The sequence below is a fragment of the Camelus ferus genome, chromosome 21 (genome assembly GCF_009834535.1).
Source record: "Camelus ferus isolate YT-003-E chromosome 21, BCGSAC_Cfer_1.0, whole genome shotgun sequence".
NCBI lineage: Eukaryota > Metazoa > Chordata > Mammalia > Artiodactyla > Camelidae > Camelus > Camelus ferus.
The window spans coordinates 18,275,147-18,295,710 of record NC_045716.1 but is presented as its reverse complement, the minus strand read 5'-3'; the positions used below and the strand labels follow the sequence as shown (position 1 = coordinate 18,295,710).

The 20,564-nt window shown below is 44.1% G+C and overlaps 1 protein-coding gene across 1 annotated transcript; it reads right to left on the bottom strand.

The window, feature by feature from the left end:
- Positions 1–1,199: 1,199 nt before the first annotated feature.
- On the bottom strand, positions 1,200–12,944 carry CD48 (CD48 molecule). The gene is made up of 4 exons (XM_006173947.3): positions 12,762–12,944; positions 6,636–6,929; positions 3,505–3,768; positions 1,200–1,531 (listed from the first exon to the last, which is right to left on the bottom strand). Exons 1-4 carry the CDS (start codon positions 12,841–12,843, stop codon positions 1,452–1,454), a joined length of 720 nt encoding a protein of 239 aa, XP_006174009.1. The 5' UTR covers positions 12,844–12,944; the 3' UTR covers positions 1,200–1,451.
- Between the last annotated feature and the right edge of the window lie 7,620 nt (positions 12,945–20,564).

Below are 20,564 nucleotides of genomic sequence, written 5' to 3'. Positions count from 1 at the left end.
TTTGGTGAACACACAGCACTGTCTCTGCCCCAGAGGCAATGAGGAGAGGGGGTAGGAAGGCCGGTTTGGTGTAAAAAGAAAGTGGTCTGTGGTGGGGCAGTTTGCTGAAAGGGGAGAACATCCTTTAGTGACCTTCTCAGCTCAAGGCGCATAAGTGTTACAGAAACGACAGGCCAGTCAAGAAAGAAGCACCACTCGGAGGGTTGGAGTACTCAGATGTATTACGCCGGCGGGCTCAGAGGGGCTTCTGCTCCAAAGCTCTGAGCACCTCCAAGATGTGCACATGAGGTTTTATGGGGTAAAGTACAAGCTTGGGGTATTTAGCCAATAGGCATGGAACAGCTTTAGCAGCATTATCATCACAAAAGTGGAGGCAGGGGGGCAGCCAACAAACATTCCAAAGCCAGATATGTATCTTTGAAAATCCCAGCTGGCTAGCAAAAAACATAAACAGCAAACCAACACTGATAAACTTAGATTTACAAGTTAGTCCAGCAGAACTCAGATCAGTATTCCAATACTTAGACTTGTGAGTTATCTTGTTAGCCCAGCCCAGCTTTTCCTTCACATAAGGAGACTTAAAGGAGGGGAGCATCTAGCAGACGTTCCAGGTTTGTGTCAGCGGTGGGCCTGGGGCCTTTACCTTCCTATGATGGAAGGAGCTGGTGAGAGCATTAGTTAATTTGAAGGGGTTTTTGTTTTGTTTTGTTTGGGATCCTGTGACATGTCTAGGACTTGCAGAGCCGCCCACACGGCAACAATGGAGAAAAGAAGAGGAGGAGAAACTGAGCTCCCCATGAAAGGCTGGAGGGGAGCCCTCTTTATGTGGTAGATCAGCGTGCTCAGTTCTGGGAGAGTAAGCCTGACCCCACGTTCCCACAAATCTAGCAAGTATGTTCCTCAGAGAGGCCAGATAAGGCAAACCACTAAGTGGAGACCAGAACTTTCAAGAGGTGAGGAGTCTGACAGCTGGAACCCTAGGAGGTTTGGCGCTGATGCGGCAGAAAGAATCAGAGACGGCACAAGTGAACTCCTCTGCCGGGCTGACGCACCGGGGCCTGTGGTCCCAGCTCTCCCCTACTGTATCTCCGAGTTCCAGTTTGTCCAGGCTAATGGAACAGGCCTTGTCCAACAGGTTTGGGATAACTTTGGGAAACCACTTTGGCAATTATATAAAATAATTATTTAAACAAAAAAAATTGCATAATACATTTTGCGCTTTTTTTGTTTTTGGTTGGGAAGAATGTGTGTGTATCTAAACAGGTGTGTTGGGAAACAATTAGGGGATATAAAATAAAATATTACTGTGTTTTTAAAAAATTGATTTGCTAATCTTTGTCGATACTTGAACAATGCACTTTTCCCCATCCCATGGAGCCAGAGCTTCTGTCCTGATGAGGGTGACATCCTGTATCCTTGAAGTTTCACTCCTGAGTTAGAAGAAGCTCATCTCAGGTCCATAGGAGGCCAAGAACGGTGGTTACAATGACCACTAGCCAAGCTTCTGTCCAATCTGCTCCAGAGGATGGCGCTGAAAGAACAAGAAAACATCAAGCAGGTGTCTATCAATGTGTTGAGAAGGGGCAGGGACATTGGACATTGGCACTGGAGCTTGTAGGGCAAGAAAATGTGTTTCCTCTGTGAATCCGGTCCCAGTGTGCCTGGGACATCCTCTTCCCAGGCTGCCTCCCCAGATGTAAAGTATAAAGAGTGCAGAAATCCCTTAAATGGCACTAGCTTCACTGAGTCCTGTGCTTGAAGGCACCCGTTGGCACCGGGCCTGGGAAAGAATCACTCTCCTGCCCTGGACAGCTCCGCAGTAGGGCAGAGCGTTAGGTGCAGGCAGCTGACCATATAATACTATGCGTGACTAACCTTAGGGAAGGAAGGACTACTTCTCTTCCCAGTTTCTCCACAATACTAACCACCTGTGCCAACTAAGAGGAAAAAAGGGAAAGGAAAAGAGAGATAGAAAGGAAAGTGAAGAGATAGGGAAGGAGAGGGCTGGGGAGGGAAGGAGAGCAGAGTAATAAATTAAGGAAGGGGAATTAGGAATGCTTTTCTAGAATTTGGGTGACTCTAAAGTGACAAGATGGGCTTAGCCCTTCCAAAAAATAGATGTGTTACTGCTTCCATCTTCTCTGTGGATGAACAGTTACCTTCATTCTATAGAAGACCAGGATTGTGTCCCTTCCTTTTTCTGTATCTCAGGATATGCTGTTGATTGGAACTACTCTGCCAACTTGTGGTCTTGTGGTCAGACACCAAGTGTCATTTGGGTCTGTTTTGGCAGAAAAGAAGAGCTTATCAAGAAAGACTAGAAGAAGACAGCTGGGAAGAACACAGAAGAGCTTGCATTTCCCAGTATTTCATGTGCGGGAGCAAAGGCAAAGCAATCAGCACAGATGGGAAGAGCAGACTGGGCGGAGGAAGACCATGAATGAGCAATGTCCCCAGGGGCCATAGTCCCTGATGACTGGGCGTGACAAGGATCTCAGGTGGATGTTGGTGCCACGGGTGTGAGTTATTCTGGAAGGATATGCATACCAGGGCGTGGAGGGCTGTGATTTAAGGGGTGTGGCAGTACAGGATCCAGAATGCTGAAGATAGTGATCCAAATTTATTACAATGTCCCCAAAACCTCTAGTGTCTCTAGAATTGAAGGGATTGGGCCTAATTTAGCCACCATTGACTGAAGACTTAACAGGTACTGTGCTAGGTAGTCATCTGTGTTGTTTGATCTGATCCTCATAACCGTACAAGATAAGAACTATTATTTTGTCTGTTAGTTCCAAAGGACATGGCTTCAAGAAGCTAAGTAATTTGTTTAGCTAGTAAGGGACAATCTCAGGATTAATACCAGCTATAACAGACTCCCAAACCTACAATTGTAGCTACCCAACTATGGGACCTGGTAAGGTTTGAGAGAGAGAGCTAGGAGTGATGCTCTAATGAGTGGACCCTCCCAGGAGACAGAGAAATCAGAAACATGAAACCCAGGAGCATACACCTGGGGAAGAACAGAAGGTCTCTACCTTATGATCAGACTCTTAACGCCCAATCATCCCCTGCTCTCACCCACACTCATCCATTTGGTCCCTCTTCCCTTTGCTGTCTGCCAGAAACCTCTCTGTGCTCCTGCCTGACAGCGTCTGGACTGAGCCCCCATGTGCCCTTTTGCCCCTCAGATTGCCCTGCAATGACCCTGGCTTTAGATTCTAGGACCGAGCACTGTTAGAGCAGGGCAGAAGGGGACATCAGAGACCCTGTGCCTGTCGCCCTTGACAGATGAGAACACCACCGGACTCCACAAAGAGGTGAGCCTGCTGAGAGGTGGTGGTAGAGCTGTCAGGAGAACCCAAGTCCGCCATGTCTCACAGACGCCTTGGGATTCTCCACCTAGCTTGGTGCCAGGAGGCTGAATAAGATCCCCTCACCTTTCTTCAATCAAGAAAACATAAGTTATGCTGTGCCTACCTCAGCTCCCTTGGGAGTATTTCTTACCGGGTTTACAGGGTGAGGTGAAGTAGACCGTGTTGTTTTGACTGCTCACAGGATTGCCGACTTGGCACGTATAAGACTGGGAGTAGTTTTGTGGCGTAACAATGATTTCAAGCACACTCCTCTGGAGCTCTTTTGGAAAAGGCCCTGAATCCCGATACCAGGTATAGTTTACAGGCTGGTCCTGGATCACACAGGACAGAGTCAGGTAACAGTTGTTCATTTCCTGTGCCTTCTCAATTTTTATGACGGGCTTCGGTACAGGATCTGAAGATGAAGATGTGATAAGTTGAGACAATGGATTCATGCATCCATGAGGCATTTATGCTACGAGAGTTTAGCCAACAAAGTACACAGGGAGCTAGGGAGGGGCCCCGGAGGGTGCAGGAGCAGAGTCATGGAGAAGAGTTCCCTGCAGGGGGAGCCCGTGAGCAGCATTGACCTCTGGAGGCTTCAGACAGAATAGCTACTCTTTGGGGCAAAGCTAAGCTGAATCCAGAAGAGGGAGCCGTGCATCCCAGAAACAAAATTGGGTTATGCCCATCCACGGGCCAGAAAGAACAGTAAAGTTTTAGTAAAGAGCTCAGCTGGAGTCAAACTTGATATCCCAACTGTCTGAGTCTCTCAGGGCCCCTTCTCCAGCAATGGCCCACAGCTGTCACCTTGGCCCAATGATCCTTCAAGAGTTCTTGGACTTAGATTCAGCAAGAGTTCTAGGGTAAGAGGTACCGCCCTACACATGGCAAAGGCATTTCCTGGACTCTGGCAGAACTGCAGAGAAGAACTTCATGGAACTCCCAGCACATGCCAGTAGGCATGCACAGCATTGTGTCTGCTAACTTTGGTATTTCAGTGCCCGCCACAGAGCAGGTATTCTGTAAGTATCTGATGAAAAGGATAGGTGGGTGGATGGAAGGAGCAGTTACGAGAATAGAATGTCCAAAACACTAGCTTTGCAGTGAGACCAGTCTGGGGCCTAGACTGGGCTCTGGTGGAGTGACATTGGGCAAACTAATCAACGCCTTTAACTTCCTTCTCTTAGGTAAAATGATTCTACCACCTAGCACAAGGTTAGTAAGATAAAAATGGCCTTGTCCAGGGGGAAGTGCTTTTTGCAGCGTGTTAGGGTTATGTGCTCGTTGGAGGTCATAGCATCTTCACGGCTGTCGCTGTAAAGCCAGCTGGGATGAGAGGTAATCCCAGCACCTGCCCCTTCCTTGGCTAAGACTGTTTTATGAAATCCCCTGGGATCTTTCCCTTCTGGTCAAGGATAAAACACCTGCAGAATCAACACAGCTTAGATGGCATAGGATTAAAATGTGGCAGAGAATTAACCAGATCAGAGCTGGCCTCTGGGTTGTATGTCTGTGGGTGGCAATGGAAGCACTGTCACCTGGCTTCCTGAACCTCTGGGTCCATCTCCTCCTTAAAACTTTCTCAGATTGCTGAACTCCTCTTGTGTTACACGAAGAATTTCATACTGTTTTTTCGTACTTCCTGTAGTCTAGCCTCAAGTCTTAAACCTTCCGCATTTCTCAAGGTGAGAAACACAGCACTGGGCACTTTGTGGACTGAGCCAGCTTGGGTAGTCTGACTCCAAGATGCCCCTTTGAGCTGTTAGAAATTGCTGGGCAGATTGAAGGATGATTCTTCTGCTAATTGCATCTTGAGGGTCTTATCCTTGGGCAGGTGTACCAAAGTCAAGCCAGTTTGTGGATTTTAAAATATTCAGAAATTTTGTAAGCTGGTTGTGAAATCATTAGTAGCTTGGAGTTGGCTGTGGTGGGAGTATTTACCACAAAAATTGGTAAACGATATAAATTTTGGACTTTTTTTTGAAAACCACTGAAGAGCCTTTGCATCTTTTCTGTTCCCAGGACTACCTGAATTTGCAGGTCATATGACACGGAGGAAGTGAGTGAGAGGGAATTCTAGCCACTCAGACTCCAGGGATCGTCTGGCTGGTGCGATGTGAATATATACAATATTCTTCATTTGCACTGTTTAAGCATTTTAAAAGTATTTTCACTTTCATTGTCTACTTTGATTCTCATGACATCCTAAAAGGATATAATTATCCTCATGATATGATGAGGAACCCAAGTCTCTGATCTGCACAGCTCTCCTGGATGTTTGCCAAGCCCCTCTTCTCTAATAATTGCCCACCTCAGCCCCAGGGAGGCCTCTCCAAGAACCATATTTCTGCTTTATAACCTGAATCTCTAGGCCATAACTGTTTAAATCACATACCTGAACCAAGCTGGGTTAATCAGTTTCTCTCCCTGGAGAATTTCAACCAGGGGATAGGCTTTGAGAGATAGATCATGTAAGTGGCAGGAATCCACTGGCATAATCCACAGATTCCAGAGGCTGGGGACTCTGGACTGGCCCTGGTTCTCATTCTTCCTCCCTTTCAGCCCTTCTTGACTCTTTTGAACTCCTTAAATTGCTTTAAATAGTCCTAGTTTCTAAAAAACAAATTCTCCTTTTTTGGTTAAAGGTATAACAAAGTGTTTTCTATTACCTGCTGTCAACAGAACTTTACCTCATATGGGCAGATGTGTTAAGATCTTTCTCTAAGGTCATACAGTTAGTAAGTGACTGATCCAGGTTTTGAACTTGAACCAAATCTGTCTGACTCCAAGTGTAATGTTCTGGTCTGTATTTCATACATACTGGTTAGGCGAGCACTATGAGTGGAAGTTTTTGTCCCACCCATTCTGAAAGGTAAAAAACCCTCCTGAACCACTGAATTCACCCAATCCTTTATCTCTTCTAACTCTTCCTTTACATTTGATGACATCTTTGTTCAGATATGTTATTCAGATGAGCTCAGAACTGATTTGGTTTGATCATAGGACAGCATGAAGAATAGAGAGGAAATAATCTCTATTGTTTTCTTTCTCTTCAAATTTTAGATTCACTAATGTCAGAAGAGGTTTTAAATGTCCCAAAGTTATATATTTTGGGGTCTGCTGGCCCAGGCTCATTCTCAAGTGGAGATATGAATTAAGCCTATCCTGAGGTTTCTCTGTCCTCTTCCCGGGGAGAGTCCTCATGATTCCCAGAAAGCCTCCCCATGGTCCATCCAGAGCCCTGGAGTGGGGGCTGGACCTTTGGCTCCCCTAACTCACCATACACCATCAGTGTGACCATCCATTCATTCTCATTCCCAGCGTTGTACAGCATCTTCAGGAGGTAGGTGCTGCTGTCATCTTTCTGGACCTTGTAGATATTCAGTGCACCAGTTTGAATATCAAGGGTGGCCCTGCCCTTAAATTTAGTATTGAAGTACTTTGGCTCACCATGCTCCCGTTCCACAATCTTCTGGTCAGTAGTATAAAACCATGTGAGTGAGTGGTAGCTCTCAGGCAAACCGGAAATTTTCAGACTCACGTTGCTGCCAGAGACCGCAAGTTCTAAACGATCTGCCAATGAGAGAATGAGACCCATCTTAGAGAAAGGCAGAGCTACTCGATGGTCCAGGCTTTGGCCTGGGCTGGTGCAACAAGGAAGGAAGAGATTTTTGCTTGGGAGCAGTGAGTATGCTCTTCATCAGAGAGCCTGACCCCTGATCAGGAATTCAGTGTAAGTTGGAGCTTGAGAAGTGGGCATGCGGACAGGGGATGTTGCTTATAATCTATCTAGTTCTGCCCCCAGGTGATAAAGATAAAGAACACAGAGGCTGGCCCCAGCTCTCTCCCTTACTCTCTTACCAGTACATTTTCAAATACAGTGATGACAAGTCACGTCTCCTGCCTGTGCTTGTGTTCCCCGAGGTTCAGCTGCGTTCTCCAGCAGTAGGTAAGAAGCAAGATCGGTGTGAACAGGAGCCAGAGTTATTCGGTGGCAAAGTGTTATAGAAGCGTGGGGCCATTTTATTAATAAAAATATTGGTTATTTTTCTGGCTTTCGTGATTTTTGCAGTAGTGGTTGGTTTTTTTTAAAAAAAAAAACTTATGATCCTTTGGGATTTCTTTTCTCCTTCTAACTAAATTCAATTTTTGTTCCTATTTGTATTTTTGTAGCCTGTTCTTTATTTCATAAGGGTACCCTAAATTGTATAAGCCTCGGTTCTAACAAACTTCATTTGGTGAAGGCGAGGAGAAAGAAAAGATGACAGCTAGGAGATACAAGATGAAGGGAGGTTTATTGATTCTTTTTGTGGAGGGAGGTGTATATGTATAAGTATATATATATATAGACTGAGAAAGGGCAGTAGAAAGAAGCTAAGAGTAGAGGAGAGGGAGTATGACCTATATGACTCTGGTCTCATGTACTGTCACACGCAATCTCACGTTGTTTAACTGCGTATCTATACCTAGCTATTTACTTTCCACATGTCTATCATTTCTAAAAGCATTCTTTTCAATAAAGATAAAAATGCCTCTGTCCCCAGGGCTTTCAAGTCATTAATCCTGTAAACCATCCATCTATCCATTCAACTACAATTTACTGAGGATTTAACCTATGCGTGGAGCACACACAGACAAACATAGGTAATATTTCCCACGGTGCTTCTGATTGGTCTATTCCATACTTTATCGTCTCTCTGACATAATCAATTTAGTCCAAGCAACAGTATTTGAAGAATGACTCTATGTGCCAGGCAGGCCCTGTGCTAGGCTCTGATACCAACAATGCAGACAGAGTCTCTGGCTTCTTGGAGCATACAGTCTAGCAGGAGATTCTCTTCAGGATTTAAAAGTCACTAGACATATATTCTAGACTTGTTCTCATTCTGTTATTTGTTTCCATGCGAATTAAGAGAAAGGGTGATAATAGACTGCCTAGGTCAGTGTTTTTCAATCTTGGCACTCGTGACTTTTTGGCAGAGAATTCCTTTTTGTGGAGAGCTGTCCTTGTACATTGTAGGATGTTTAGCAGCCTCCCTGGCCTCTGCCACTAGATACCAGTAGCATCATTCCAAGTATGATCATCAAAATGTCTCCATACAATGCCAAATCTTCCCACCTTCATTCTTGTTGAGAATTGCTGGCCTAGGTCATTCTTGGCAGACTCTCCAACAAATCTCAGACATATGCTTAGGAAGGTAATGCAACCCACAGTTAACCACTTTATATCTCAGTGAGAAGTCACAGCCAACCACCAGGATGGCTTCTTGGGAACTGTTACACATAGATGGTGGAGGAGGGAAGAAGGAACGATACAATATCCTGCACACGCCTGTATCTTAGCACTTAAATCATATTGAAATGATCTGTTTAATGTCTATTACTTGCTTCTATAACCAGACTGTAAGCTTCCTAAGGACAAAAAATGAATCTTATGAGTCTAACTCATTTTACATTGTAGTATGATGGTTAAGAACATGGCTTTGGAATTACACTGTTCTAAATCTGGCCCTGCCACTTACTAGCTGTGTAACTGGAGCATTTTACCTAACCTCTCTGACTTTGTTTTAGTATTTATCTTACAGAGTTTGTGATGGTTAAGTTTATGTGTCAGCTTAGTTAAAGGATGCTCAGATAGCTAGTAAACATTGTTTCTGGATGTGTCTTTCAGGGTATTTCTGGAAGAGATTAACATGTGAATCAGTAGATTTGAGTAAAGATGACCACCTTCACTAGTGCTGGTGCATCCAATCTGTTGAGGGCCCAAATAGGACAAAAAGGCAGAGGAAAAGTAAATTTGCTTTCTTTGAGCTGAGACATTCATCTTCTCCCACCCTTAGACATTAGTGTTCTAGTCCTTGGACCTTTGGACTTGCACTAGGACATACGCCGTTAGCCTCCCTGAAGCCTCTTTGTGGAAAGAAGAATGAGGATGAGTCCACTGAGAATGAAGGGTACCAAGCATGGAGATTCGAGTTGTGAGTCTGTGTATTCTCAGGCCTGTGGATTTGTACTGGAGCTACACCAGTAGATTTCCAGGCCTTTGTCTTGCAGATAGTAGATCATGGGACTTCTCCAGAGAAGTACATGACATGGATTATGTGTCCATAATTGCACGAGTCAGTCCCTCATGATGAGTCTCTTTCTATGTGTTTATATGTGTCCCACTGGTTCTGTTTCTCTGAGTAACCCTGACTCACAATTACACAAATCAAAATGCTTAGAATACAATTTAATTAATACAAATAATCAATTAATATACATAAAATACTTAGAATAATACTTAGAAGGTTAGTAATTATTCAATAAATATCATGTAGTGTTATTTTATTATAATTATTTACATTATTTTTTGTATCCATAACATCTAGTACTATGCACAAATTATTGAGATGTTTAATAATTGCCTGTTGAACTTATTTTACCAAAACAGTGGTAAAATAAGGACTAGACTAATAATGTATCTTGTAGGAATGAATCTGAAAGAGTGAAGAATGTGGAAGAAGGGGCCTAAAATCCAAAAACATTTTAGCAGCTCCTGAAGAAGATTTCACTTGTAGGCTAGGTCTAAAAGTAAAAGACATAAGCATGGACAAAAGATAACACAAAACCGGGTCTTTGGCCTAGGACATGTGATGATAAGAAAGCGAGGCCCCGGCACCATGGTTAGACCAGAGAACTTACCAGGTGCTTCCTTGGGGAAGGAGGAAATGAGGATGAGTCCAATGAGGAATGAAGAGTACAGAGCACAGAGACTCAAGTCATGATCCAGGCCCAGTTCTAAGACACATCCTTTCTCCTTGTGAGAATGGAGTCTGCTTTATAACAATGAGATCTTGTTTGTCCAGGGTATCCCCCAACATACTAAAAAGAACATACAACCAAAGTACAAGAGAGACACACAGTCACTTAGATTGTGAGCTTCTCAAAGGCAAAGACCATGTCTTACTCAACTCTGAATCTCCATAATACCTGGCCCACATTTGGTTTAGTATAGTATAAGTGAGTGAATGAATAGAGGGACAAAATATATTCTTTGTCTTCTCTTCATAACTTCCTACTAGTCATAAATATTGTTCATATTTTTGCTTCCCACTTAGCTTCCTCTTGCTTACTACTTAAGACTAGTTTGGACTGAAAAGGTGGGAAGGAAAGAAGAGATAAACAGGGGCCGCTCAGGTTGGTTTAGGAAATAGGGGTGCTACAGCATTAAGGCTCAAAAAAGTGAGAATCTTTGGATAGAAGATGGATGGGAAAGTTTGAGAAGACTAAAGAGGGCAGGAAAGGAGGCTGTACGAAGCATTGCTATAGCTTATAAATTGGATTCCCATTAACATCTTTTGAAAGACTACAAGTAGAAATTTGAGTTACCACTTAACTACTTATGGCCAATGGACTGTGTTTCTTAAGTATCATAATGTGCCCAAACTGGGCCAGTGCAGCAGCCCTGTCTTGTGGCTAGGTCCTGAAAAAATAAATAAAAGATGACTATCATAACATAGACAGCAAAAAACAAACAAACAAACAACAACAACAAAAAAAAAACATAGACAGCAGAAGAGCAGTGGTCTTCCAGGCTCTTATCTGTCTCAGATTGTGTGTGTCACAATCACAGAGTAATTGCTTTATTTCATTTGATCCTAATAATAACCCCTTGAAGAAACAGGGTTATCAAGCATCTACCATAATAGAGTTGAGAAAGTTGAGACTTGGGAAGCTTTTATGATTTATAGAAAATCCTGTGGCATGGAACTCAGAGCCCAAGTCTTATGAACATACTGTTCTCACCACACTCTGCTAGTGTTGTGGGGAGACAAGGAGGATGCCCAGTAGTGGTGAGGATGTCCTGAGATCAGAGAGCTGAGAAACTCAAGTCTAAGGAGGGATGAAGTAGGAGATTTAAAAATACTTCTCAAGTTTTTCTACAAAAGCATCCCTGACCAGGAAGGAGAGAACTACTACATCCCCAGGAAGATCTGGACAGATAGCCTGAAATGAAGTTCTTTCAACTCATTTATTCATAGGATTAACGGTTATTTATTGAGCCCATGCCATATTCTAGACACTGTGCTAGGTTCAGCACTGGACAAGGTCCCTCTCCTCACAGAGTTCAAGGAGACAGATGATCAAACAAGCAATTCACCAACCATAACCTGAAGCTTGAAGCATCTAGGAGGAAGTCATGTGATAATGAAAGGCTAAGGGAGGGGCTAGAGAGAGGAGCGTGCAGGAAATTTTAGGCAGAAGGAAAGGCATGTATTTAGACCTAGAGATAAGAAAGCACCTTCCTCATGGCAAACAGCCAAGTTAAATTTAGATGAAATGTAGTTATGGGGGCAGGGGAGTCATAAATTGGGGATAAAATGACCATCCATAGTCATAATCTAAGCATGAAGAGGTTTAGACACATCGACCTCATGTCTAGAGAAACTCCTGAAATATTCCAGCTCTCCTGGCATCTCTCTTTCCCAACCACTGGATGAATACTTCACCCCACCTCTGACACCCGAGGTCATATGAGTGTTCTATGAGTTAAGTCAGCCCCATGGAGCCCACATAGCCACGAGTGTCCTGAAATCATCATGTCTCTAGACTTTCTCAGTGTAGTGAGCAAAATTTGCCACCTTCAGTTATGTCTCTTTGGCATAATGTCTCTTAATTGCTTTAAGCTGGTTATTGTCTAAGGAAACAGCAGACATGGTAAACACTCTGAAAACCAAGTAGTTCACCTTTTGTAAGAAACATTCACATCTGTAGGAGAAATACCCACTTGTAAGGGCATAGGGAAAGTTAGCTCAGTCCCTCAGCACACAAGGGGGACCAGAACAAACAGTATGGCAGACGAATGAACCTTAACTCTGAATCAGATGTTTGGGGGTTCATCTGATACTGAAGCCTCTGCTCAGACTCTCATTCAGAGACTAGACAGAGCAACCCTTTCCAAGTTTTCTTTCCCACAATTTTGATCTCTCTCTGGGACAACGACAACATCATTTACCTTTGCTCAGTACATAACTCTTTGCACAGATAGAGATCTCAAAGAAAGCCTCAGGGAGCACAGCGTGGCTGAGCATAAAATGTGGCGGCCACCAGTGTAGAGCTTCCTGTTATTCAAAACTCAAGAAAACTTCATAAACTACAAACTGGGACTAACTGCCAGGGGCCTACTTCCCCATCTCACCAGGGTCTTATTTTTGTCACATCCTCTTGGGGAAGGAGATGGAGCCTGATTCTCCAAGGCTAAAGAAGGCTCCCCAAGCTCACCACAGCCCTGCCACCAGGGCAAAAATATCTGCTGCCTGGAAATCCTGCCCCACTTCCGGGATGGAGCCACCCCCCACATTCCTTTTTCCATCTGACTATGCCTACAGGGCACAGCACAGGCAGAGAAGCTGAAGAAAGTACCTTGAATGTTGGTTGCCAGGAACAGATGGGGCAGCAGTAGAAGTCCCAAAGCCGGATGCCATTTCCTTCTCCTGGAGCACATGCTCCAGAACTTCTTAGGAACTCTGGAGACAGTCTAGAACCAGGCTAGAAAAGGACTGAGGCCTCTCTTGACCACATAGCTTGAGGTTAGAGAAAAAACCCAGCAACTGATGGGTGGGGCCCCGGGACCAGAAACAGGAAGTCTCACAAGTTTTGGGGTGTTTTTTGTTTTTTCTTTTTGAGGGCCCTGAAGGGGAAATAAGAAATGGCTAATTTTTAGATTTATTTTTACTGCTTGCTTTTAGAACAATCAGCAAACCTGACTGACCAGACACTTCTCCCAGCCCCAGACTCATTTTTAAAGCTAAAGTTATTGATTTCCCCATTTGTTTTACCTTACTCTGGCAACTGAAGTTTACAATCATGTTTGGATTCTGAGACATTCCCCCAGGAAGGGAGTCATGGGACAATGATCTCAGGAGATTGACCAGACCCTCTGAAGTTCCTCCTGGCACCTGGTAAGTCTGATCAGATAAAGAAGTTCGTGGGCTGATGACCCTCCAGACCACTGGGTGGTCCCACGATGCTGGAGAGACTCCTGAGATTTAGGAGGAAGCTTCACCAGAGATTGTTGTTGAGTAATATCACTTTTTTACACCCCAATTTGTTCACTATATAATCACTAAGCCCCAACCCTAAGATGGATTCACAGTGTTGAAGGCACTAGCCTGCTGTGAGTCCCCTTTGCCCGGCAAAGCAATAAAGCTGCCTCTTTTCTTCTAAACTCTAAGACCCTGCCTCTGTGTTATTTGGCTCATCAGGGACGGGGGCTGATTTTTTGGCAACAGCACCACAGAATTAACAATTTTATTTGAATCTGTTTTCTGATGAGAGGATCCATCCAGAGAGGGATCAGTTCTCAGAAAAGATTAAAAGCCCCTGATAGAGGCTTCCCTGTCAGGAATTACCCTGATTAGTCCAGAGGCTACAATTAGCAGGTACCTACCCATGGGGATTTCTGGCCTGAGCAACTCTAAATCACATGAGGGGTAGATCATGTGTAGTGTTGTCATGTGGACTGAAAAAAAAAAAGCACAATGTAAAAGCTGAGAATTATATTTTATTCAGTGGACATTTTTAGGACTTCAAGCCCAGAAGGCAGCCTCTTGGACAGCTCTGAGGGACTGCTCCGAAGAGGTAAGGGAGAAGCCAGGATATTTAGGACTTTTTTGCAACAAAGACCAGGTAGTCAGAAAATCAAAAGATTGCTGTTAATTAAAGAAAACCAGATATCTCAAGTTAAGGAATTTAGTGCTTTTCTATATATAGGAAGATGCAAAGTTCTGGGCTCATTGAAATAATTCCTAAGATACGCACCTTAGCTATCTAGGGCCAATATCCTGTGCTTTCCATCCTGAGCCTCCTCAGGGTACACCATTGGAAGTGGCTGCAGTGGCCAATGGCTTGCTGGTGGGCATCCTGTTTCCATCTTGAGCTTCCTCAGGGCTCACTGTCAGGAGTGGCTGCAATGTGATGACTTGAGGGCTGCAACATCCTTTATTTACTGATATGACAGGCAATATTTTTCATTCACTGTAGGTTGAGAGCAGAAAGTCTGGGAAATCAGATCTACATAGTTTGAGTACTGTTTCCCACCCACCAAAGCCCCACCCCCAGGCTCTTCCTCCCATATGATAAATTCACTGTTTGAAACTTTACTTTGACTTATCCACTAAACATGAGTAGAAAAGCAACATTATTTGACCCAAAAGAATGGATTCCCAACCTTTGAGGTCTAAGAAATTTCAGGCCCTTCCCTCTCAAATCTAAATGAATTATTTGCCCACCCAGGGCACTTTGGAGACCCATAAGGTAAGCTACAGTCCAGCATACAGCATATTTGTAACTACTTCCAAACTGGGGACATTTCTGAGTCTCAGCATGGAGATCACCAATAAAAACACTCTTTCTCTCAAACTGGGAACTCCTGTAATGGAAGTAGTTACCCTTCCCAAAGGATCAGCCTGGGGCTACTGAGTCAGATTAATATCTAAAATTGCATATGAATTGCACTCCATTCACTTGATCATATTGGAGCCCTGTGAAGTGAAGCAGATATGTACTATTACCTGCATTTTATAACTGAAACTCATGGTCAGGCTTGCCCAAGGCCATGCCTCAGCTCCAGTCAAACCCAGTTTTCATTCAACTCTTCCCGCAGTGTGGGCTACAGTAAATTTGTGGACTGGAAAAAAAGATGAGACAGGAGTAAAATGAGGAAGTTTGAAGTGAAGTCAACTAAGGAAGACTTTAAAATAAAACATGAAAAGGAAGCCGAGGAAGAGTAGGTAGGTGGAGTCAAATGACAGAACAGGGTAAGGGATGGAAGTGAAGTAAACTACGTGTGGCTTTGCTCAGACCCTGACTCCTGTCAGGGGTCTTCAAAAGGGCTGCTGCCAAGTGTTTTGCTGTAGCATTTGAAGTCTTAGCCAGCAAAGAATAACAAAACCTATTTCCAGGGAGACTTGTCAAGATGGTGGAGTAGAAGGACCTTGAGCTCACCTCCTTCCACAAACACAACAGAACAACAACTGACCAATGAACAATCATCAATAAAAAAGACCAAGAAAAGATCTACAACTGGAGACATAAAGAGGGAATCACAGAGGGACAGTAGGAGGGGAGCACTTATGATATAATCGGGTCCCATACCCTCTGGGTGCACAACCCACAAGCTGGAGAATAATTATATTCTGGAGGTTCTCCCATGGGAGTGAGAATTCTGAGCCCCACGTCAGATGCCCAGCCTGGAGGTCTGGCATCAGGCAGAGGAGCTCCCAGATCATTTGGCTTTGAACACCAGTGGGGCTTAATTGCAGAAGCTCCACAGGACTGAGGGAAACAGACTTCACTCTTAAAGAGCTCATGAAAAATCTTACACGCACCTGGACCAAGGGCCAAAACAATGATTTCTCAAGACCCTGGGCCATACCTGCCTGCTGGTCTTGGAAGATCTCCTGGAGGTGTGGGGTGGCTGTGGCTCACCCTGGGGACATAAAAGCTGGTAGTGGACATTCAGGGAGTATTTATCTGTGTGAAATCTCCTGGAGGCTGACATCTTACTTGGGTCATTAGCACCAAGACCTGTCCTCACCCAACAGCCTGTAGGCCTAAGTGCTAGGACACCTTAAGCCAAAACAAACTGGGTGGGAACACATCCACCCATCAGCAGACAGGCCACCTAAAGACTTCCTAAGGCCACAGGCACCTCTAGGCACACCCTTAGACATGGCCCTGCTCACCAAAGGGCCAGGACCCTTGCTTTCACCCACCAGTGGGCAGGCACTGTCCCCTCCCACCAGAAAGCCTGCACAAGCCTCTAGACCAGCCTCACTCACCATGAGGCAGACACAAGAATCAAGAAAACTATAACTCCGCAGCCTGAGGAACCAAATTTGCAAACACAGGCCAGTCCCCTACCCTGGGACCAGCCAGGACTCCTGCCCCTTGGGTGATGAGAGGGGAGAGTACTGCTGGGACACATAGGCTGTCCCCTACAGAGGGCCACTTCTCCAAAGTCAATAAACATAACTAATTGACCATATAACAAAAATACAAATAGAAGCTGTTTGAGATGAAAGAACAAGATACAACCCGAGAAGAGCTAAGTGATGTGGAGATAGGCAATGTACCCAATAAAGAGTTCAGAGTGATGATTGTGAAGATGACCCAAGAACTCAGAAGAATAGATGCACAGAGTGAGAAGTTAGAAGTTTTTAAAAAAGAGTTAGAAGATATAAAGACAACCAGAGCTGAAGAATACAATAACTGACATGAAAAATACACTAGGAGGAATCAATAGTAGAATAAACAAGGCAGGAGCATGGATCAGTGAGCTTGATGATACAGTAGTGGAAATCACTGCTGTAGAACAGAAAAAAAGAAAAAGAGAAGTAAAAGGACAATTTAAGAGACTGCTGGGACAGTATCAAGTGCACTGACAGTCACATTACAAGGGTCCCAGAGGGAGAAGAGAGAGAGAAAGGGCCTGAGAAAATATTTGAAGAGATAATAGCCGAAAACTTTTCTAACATGGGAAAGGAAACAGTCAGCCAAGTCTAGGAGGCACAGAAAGTCCCATATAGGATTAATCTTAAGAGGAGCATACTGAGTCACGTAGTAATCAAACTGACAAAAATTAAAGATAAGGAGAAAATATTGAAAGCAACAAGTAACACACAAGGGAGCTTCCATATGATTACTAGCTGATTTTTCAGAGGAAACTCTGCAGGCCAGAAGGGATGAAAAGGACAAACCTACAACCAGGAATACTCTACCCAGCAAAGCTTTCATTTATGTTTGACAGAGAAATCAAAAGTTTTACAGACAAGCAGAAACTAAAAGAATTCAGCACCAACAAACCAGCTTTGCAACAAATGCTAAAGGAACTTCTCCGGGTGGGGAAAAAAAAAACACAACTAGAAATAAGAAAATTATGAAATGGAAAAGCTCACTGGTAAAGACAAGCATACAGTAAAGGCAGAAAATCATGCATACTCAAACTAATAGGGATGTTAAAGACAAAAGTAGTAAAATCATCTGCATCAAAAATAAGCAATTAAAGGATACACAAAACAACTAGATGTAAAATATGATATCAAAACCAGTAAATGCGAGGGAAGGAGAGTCCGAATGCAGGGTATTTAAAATGCGTTTGAAGTTAAGAGATCAGCAATTTAAAACACTCATGTGTATATATAGACTTCTATACCAAAACTTCACAGTAACTGCAAACCAAAAATCTATAATAGATATAAAAATAAAAAAGAAAGAAGAATCTAAACATAACACTAAAGATAGTCATAAAATCACAAGAGAACAAAAGGAAAAAAGGAAGGATAAAAGACCTACAGAAACAAACCCCAAACAATTAACAAAACCTATTTCCAAACCCTCTAGGACCAGAGGCAGTACTATTGCTGGCTGGCCTCTTACTGATTCCAGTAGGGGGCAGTACAACACTGCAGGTGTCTGAGTAGGCGCCAGCTTGAACCATAACCTCCAGTGAGACTAAGAACAGGGGACCCAGGACAATATCCCGAGGGTAGGGGGTAGGCCTAACATCTAAGAAGCAAGCAGAAGAAGGATCCTGAAGAGGAACATTAGAAGGATCTGTCTGATAGACAGATAGGAATCTAAGAGAAAGCAGTGTCTCAAAAAATAAGAACAACAACAACAAAACAAACAAACAAACAAACAAACAAAAATAAGGAAAAGAATCAAAACTGTATCCAGATTAGCAAAAAGTATGTCCATTGCATTTACTAATTTTGTGGTCACTGGTAACCTTGATCTTGGTGAGAATCATTTTAGAGGAGGCAAAAGCCTGATTCTCCTTTGCTCTTCTTCTTCCTCCCTTATGTCTATTAGATATTTCTTGAACTACATTTGAGGATGTAGAAATGAAAGCTACGCTCTGCCTGCTCTTAAGCAACTTGCAGTCTCATAGAGGAACCAGACAGAGAAGCAGAGCATTAAAATGTGGTTGTGAAATGGGGAATTATGTGGCCACTTAGAAAAACTATGTAATACAAACTGTACGTGATCAGAGGAGGCTGTTGGGAGACAAGTAAGTAGGTGTGGCTCCTCTGAAGAATAAGAGAGGTATGTAACACAAGGAAAGGTGAACCTGGGCAATGTCTGAGAATCTGGAGAATTTGGCTGGTTCAGGAAACTGAGGAAATTTTAACGCAGTTGAAATTAAAGGAAATGAAACCAGGTTCATGGTGCTAAGGTTTTAGTATGTATGATTAGGAACTTGAATTTTATCCTGAAGCCTTTCAAGGGGTGTCAATAACAGATTTTGAGCAGAGGAATAACTTACTTCAATTCCCAGATTAGAAAGGAAACTGATGAAGAGATCAATGAGACTAGAAGCAAGGAGATATTTGAAAGCTATTGGAAAAACCCAGCTAAGCAATAATGAAGGCCTTAGCTGAAGATGGAGTCGGGGGTGAGGATGAAGGCAAGGAGTCACAATCAGCAAAACTTGATACCTGATTTTGAATGTGGATTGACAAAAAGGGAAAAGAGTGCGATTGCTGGCTTGGGTGATCAAACCCAAGATAGGAGAACAGACAAGTTGGGACATGAGAGATGATCAGTTCAGTTTGGAATGTGTTAGGATTAAGTTGTTTAAGACAGATTTGAATATATGGATGTGGGACTCCAGAGATTGACCTGAACTATATACCAGATATATGAATAATCAACACACAAATTGTGGTTGAGGTCATACTATGTACAAGGAGGATCTTTCTGGGAAAGAATATGTAAAGTGAACAGGAGGTTGAGGAGGGGAATCCTCTCTGGCTTATCCCACACCAGCCACTGTATCAAACCACCTGTAGGCTCTCTGACTTAAACCACAAACATTTATTCCCCACAGTCCTGGAGACTGGGCAATCCAAGATCAGGGCACCAGCAGACTCAGTGTCTGGTGAGAGTCTACTTACTGGCTCACAGATGGTGTCTTCACACTGCGTCCTTACATGGTGGAAAGCAGGAGGGAGCTCTCTGGGGCCCAATCGAGGGTGGGGCCAAGATGGTAGAGTAGGAAGACAGGGGTTCACCTCCTCCCACAGGCACACCAAAATTACTATTTACAGAGCAACTATTGATGAGAAAAACCAGCAAACTAGCAGAAAAGATATTCTACCACTAAAGATAAAATGAGACTGGTAGGAGGGCAAAGGTGCGATATAGTCAAAACCCATAATCCCAGGTGGGTGATCCAAGAATGGGAGGATTATTATTACAATTACAGAGGTTCTCCCCAAGAAGTGGAGGGTCTGGGCCCTACATTGGGCTCCCCAGCCCGGGGGTCCTGCACCAGGAAGATGAAAAACAGAACATTCGGCTTTGAAAGCCAGTGGGGTTTACTTTCAGGAGAGTGAGAGGGCTGTGGAAGTCTCTACTCCACTCTTAAAAGGTGCACACAAAAGTTCACACATTCTGGGACCCAGGGCAGAAGTGGTAATTTGAAAGGAGGCTGGTCATAACCTGGTGCTGATCTTGGAGAGCCTCCTAGAGAAGTGGGAGGCACCTAGAGCTCACACCAGGACATAGAAACTGGAGGCAGCTGTTTTAGGGATCTTGTTCTACCACGTGGGCACTGGTGCTGGCAAGAACCATTTTGTAATCTTCTCTCTAGCTTATTAATGCTGGGACCTGGCCTAGCATACCAGCCTTTCAGCACCAGCATTGGGACGCCTCAGGTCAAGCAACTAGTTGGGTGGGGACACAGTCTCCTCCACCAGCAGAGCTTCTGCCTTAAGCTTCCTGAGCTCACAGTTATCCTGGGACCAGGCCCTGTCCATCAGAGGGCCTAGGACCTAGCCTTACATACCAGTGCACAAACATTAACCCTGGAAACCCCAGGGCCCTACAGCCAGAGGCCCTGGGACCTGGTTCTGCCCACCAGTGGGCCAGTACTACATCTAGTGTCAGCCTACTGGTGGGCAGGCTCAGTTACTGACATGACTATGGGTGAGGTGGGGGGGGTGGGGTCCAGGATGTCCCAAAGCTGGTATTGGCTCTCTGGTAAGAGAGGTGGTATCCCAGGGCAGCTGGCTGAGGGGTCCAAGGTGTCTTGGAGCTGATGGGCAAGGCTGTGTCAAGGAGGTCCCAGAGTTGGTGTTTCAACTGACAAGTGAGCAGTCCAGGTCCAGGTCCAGGTCCAGTGAAAAGGGGATGGAGGAGGGAATCACCATCTCTGAGACA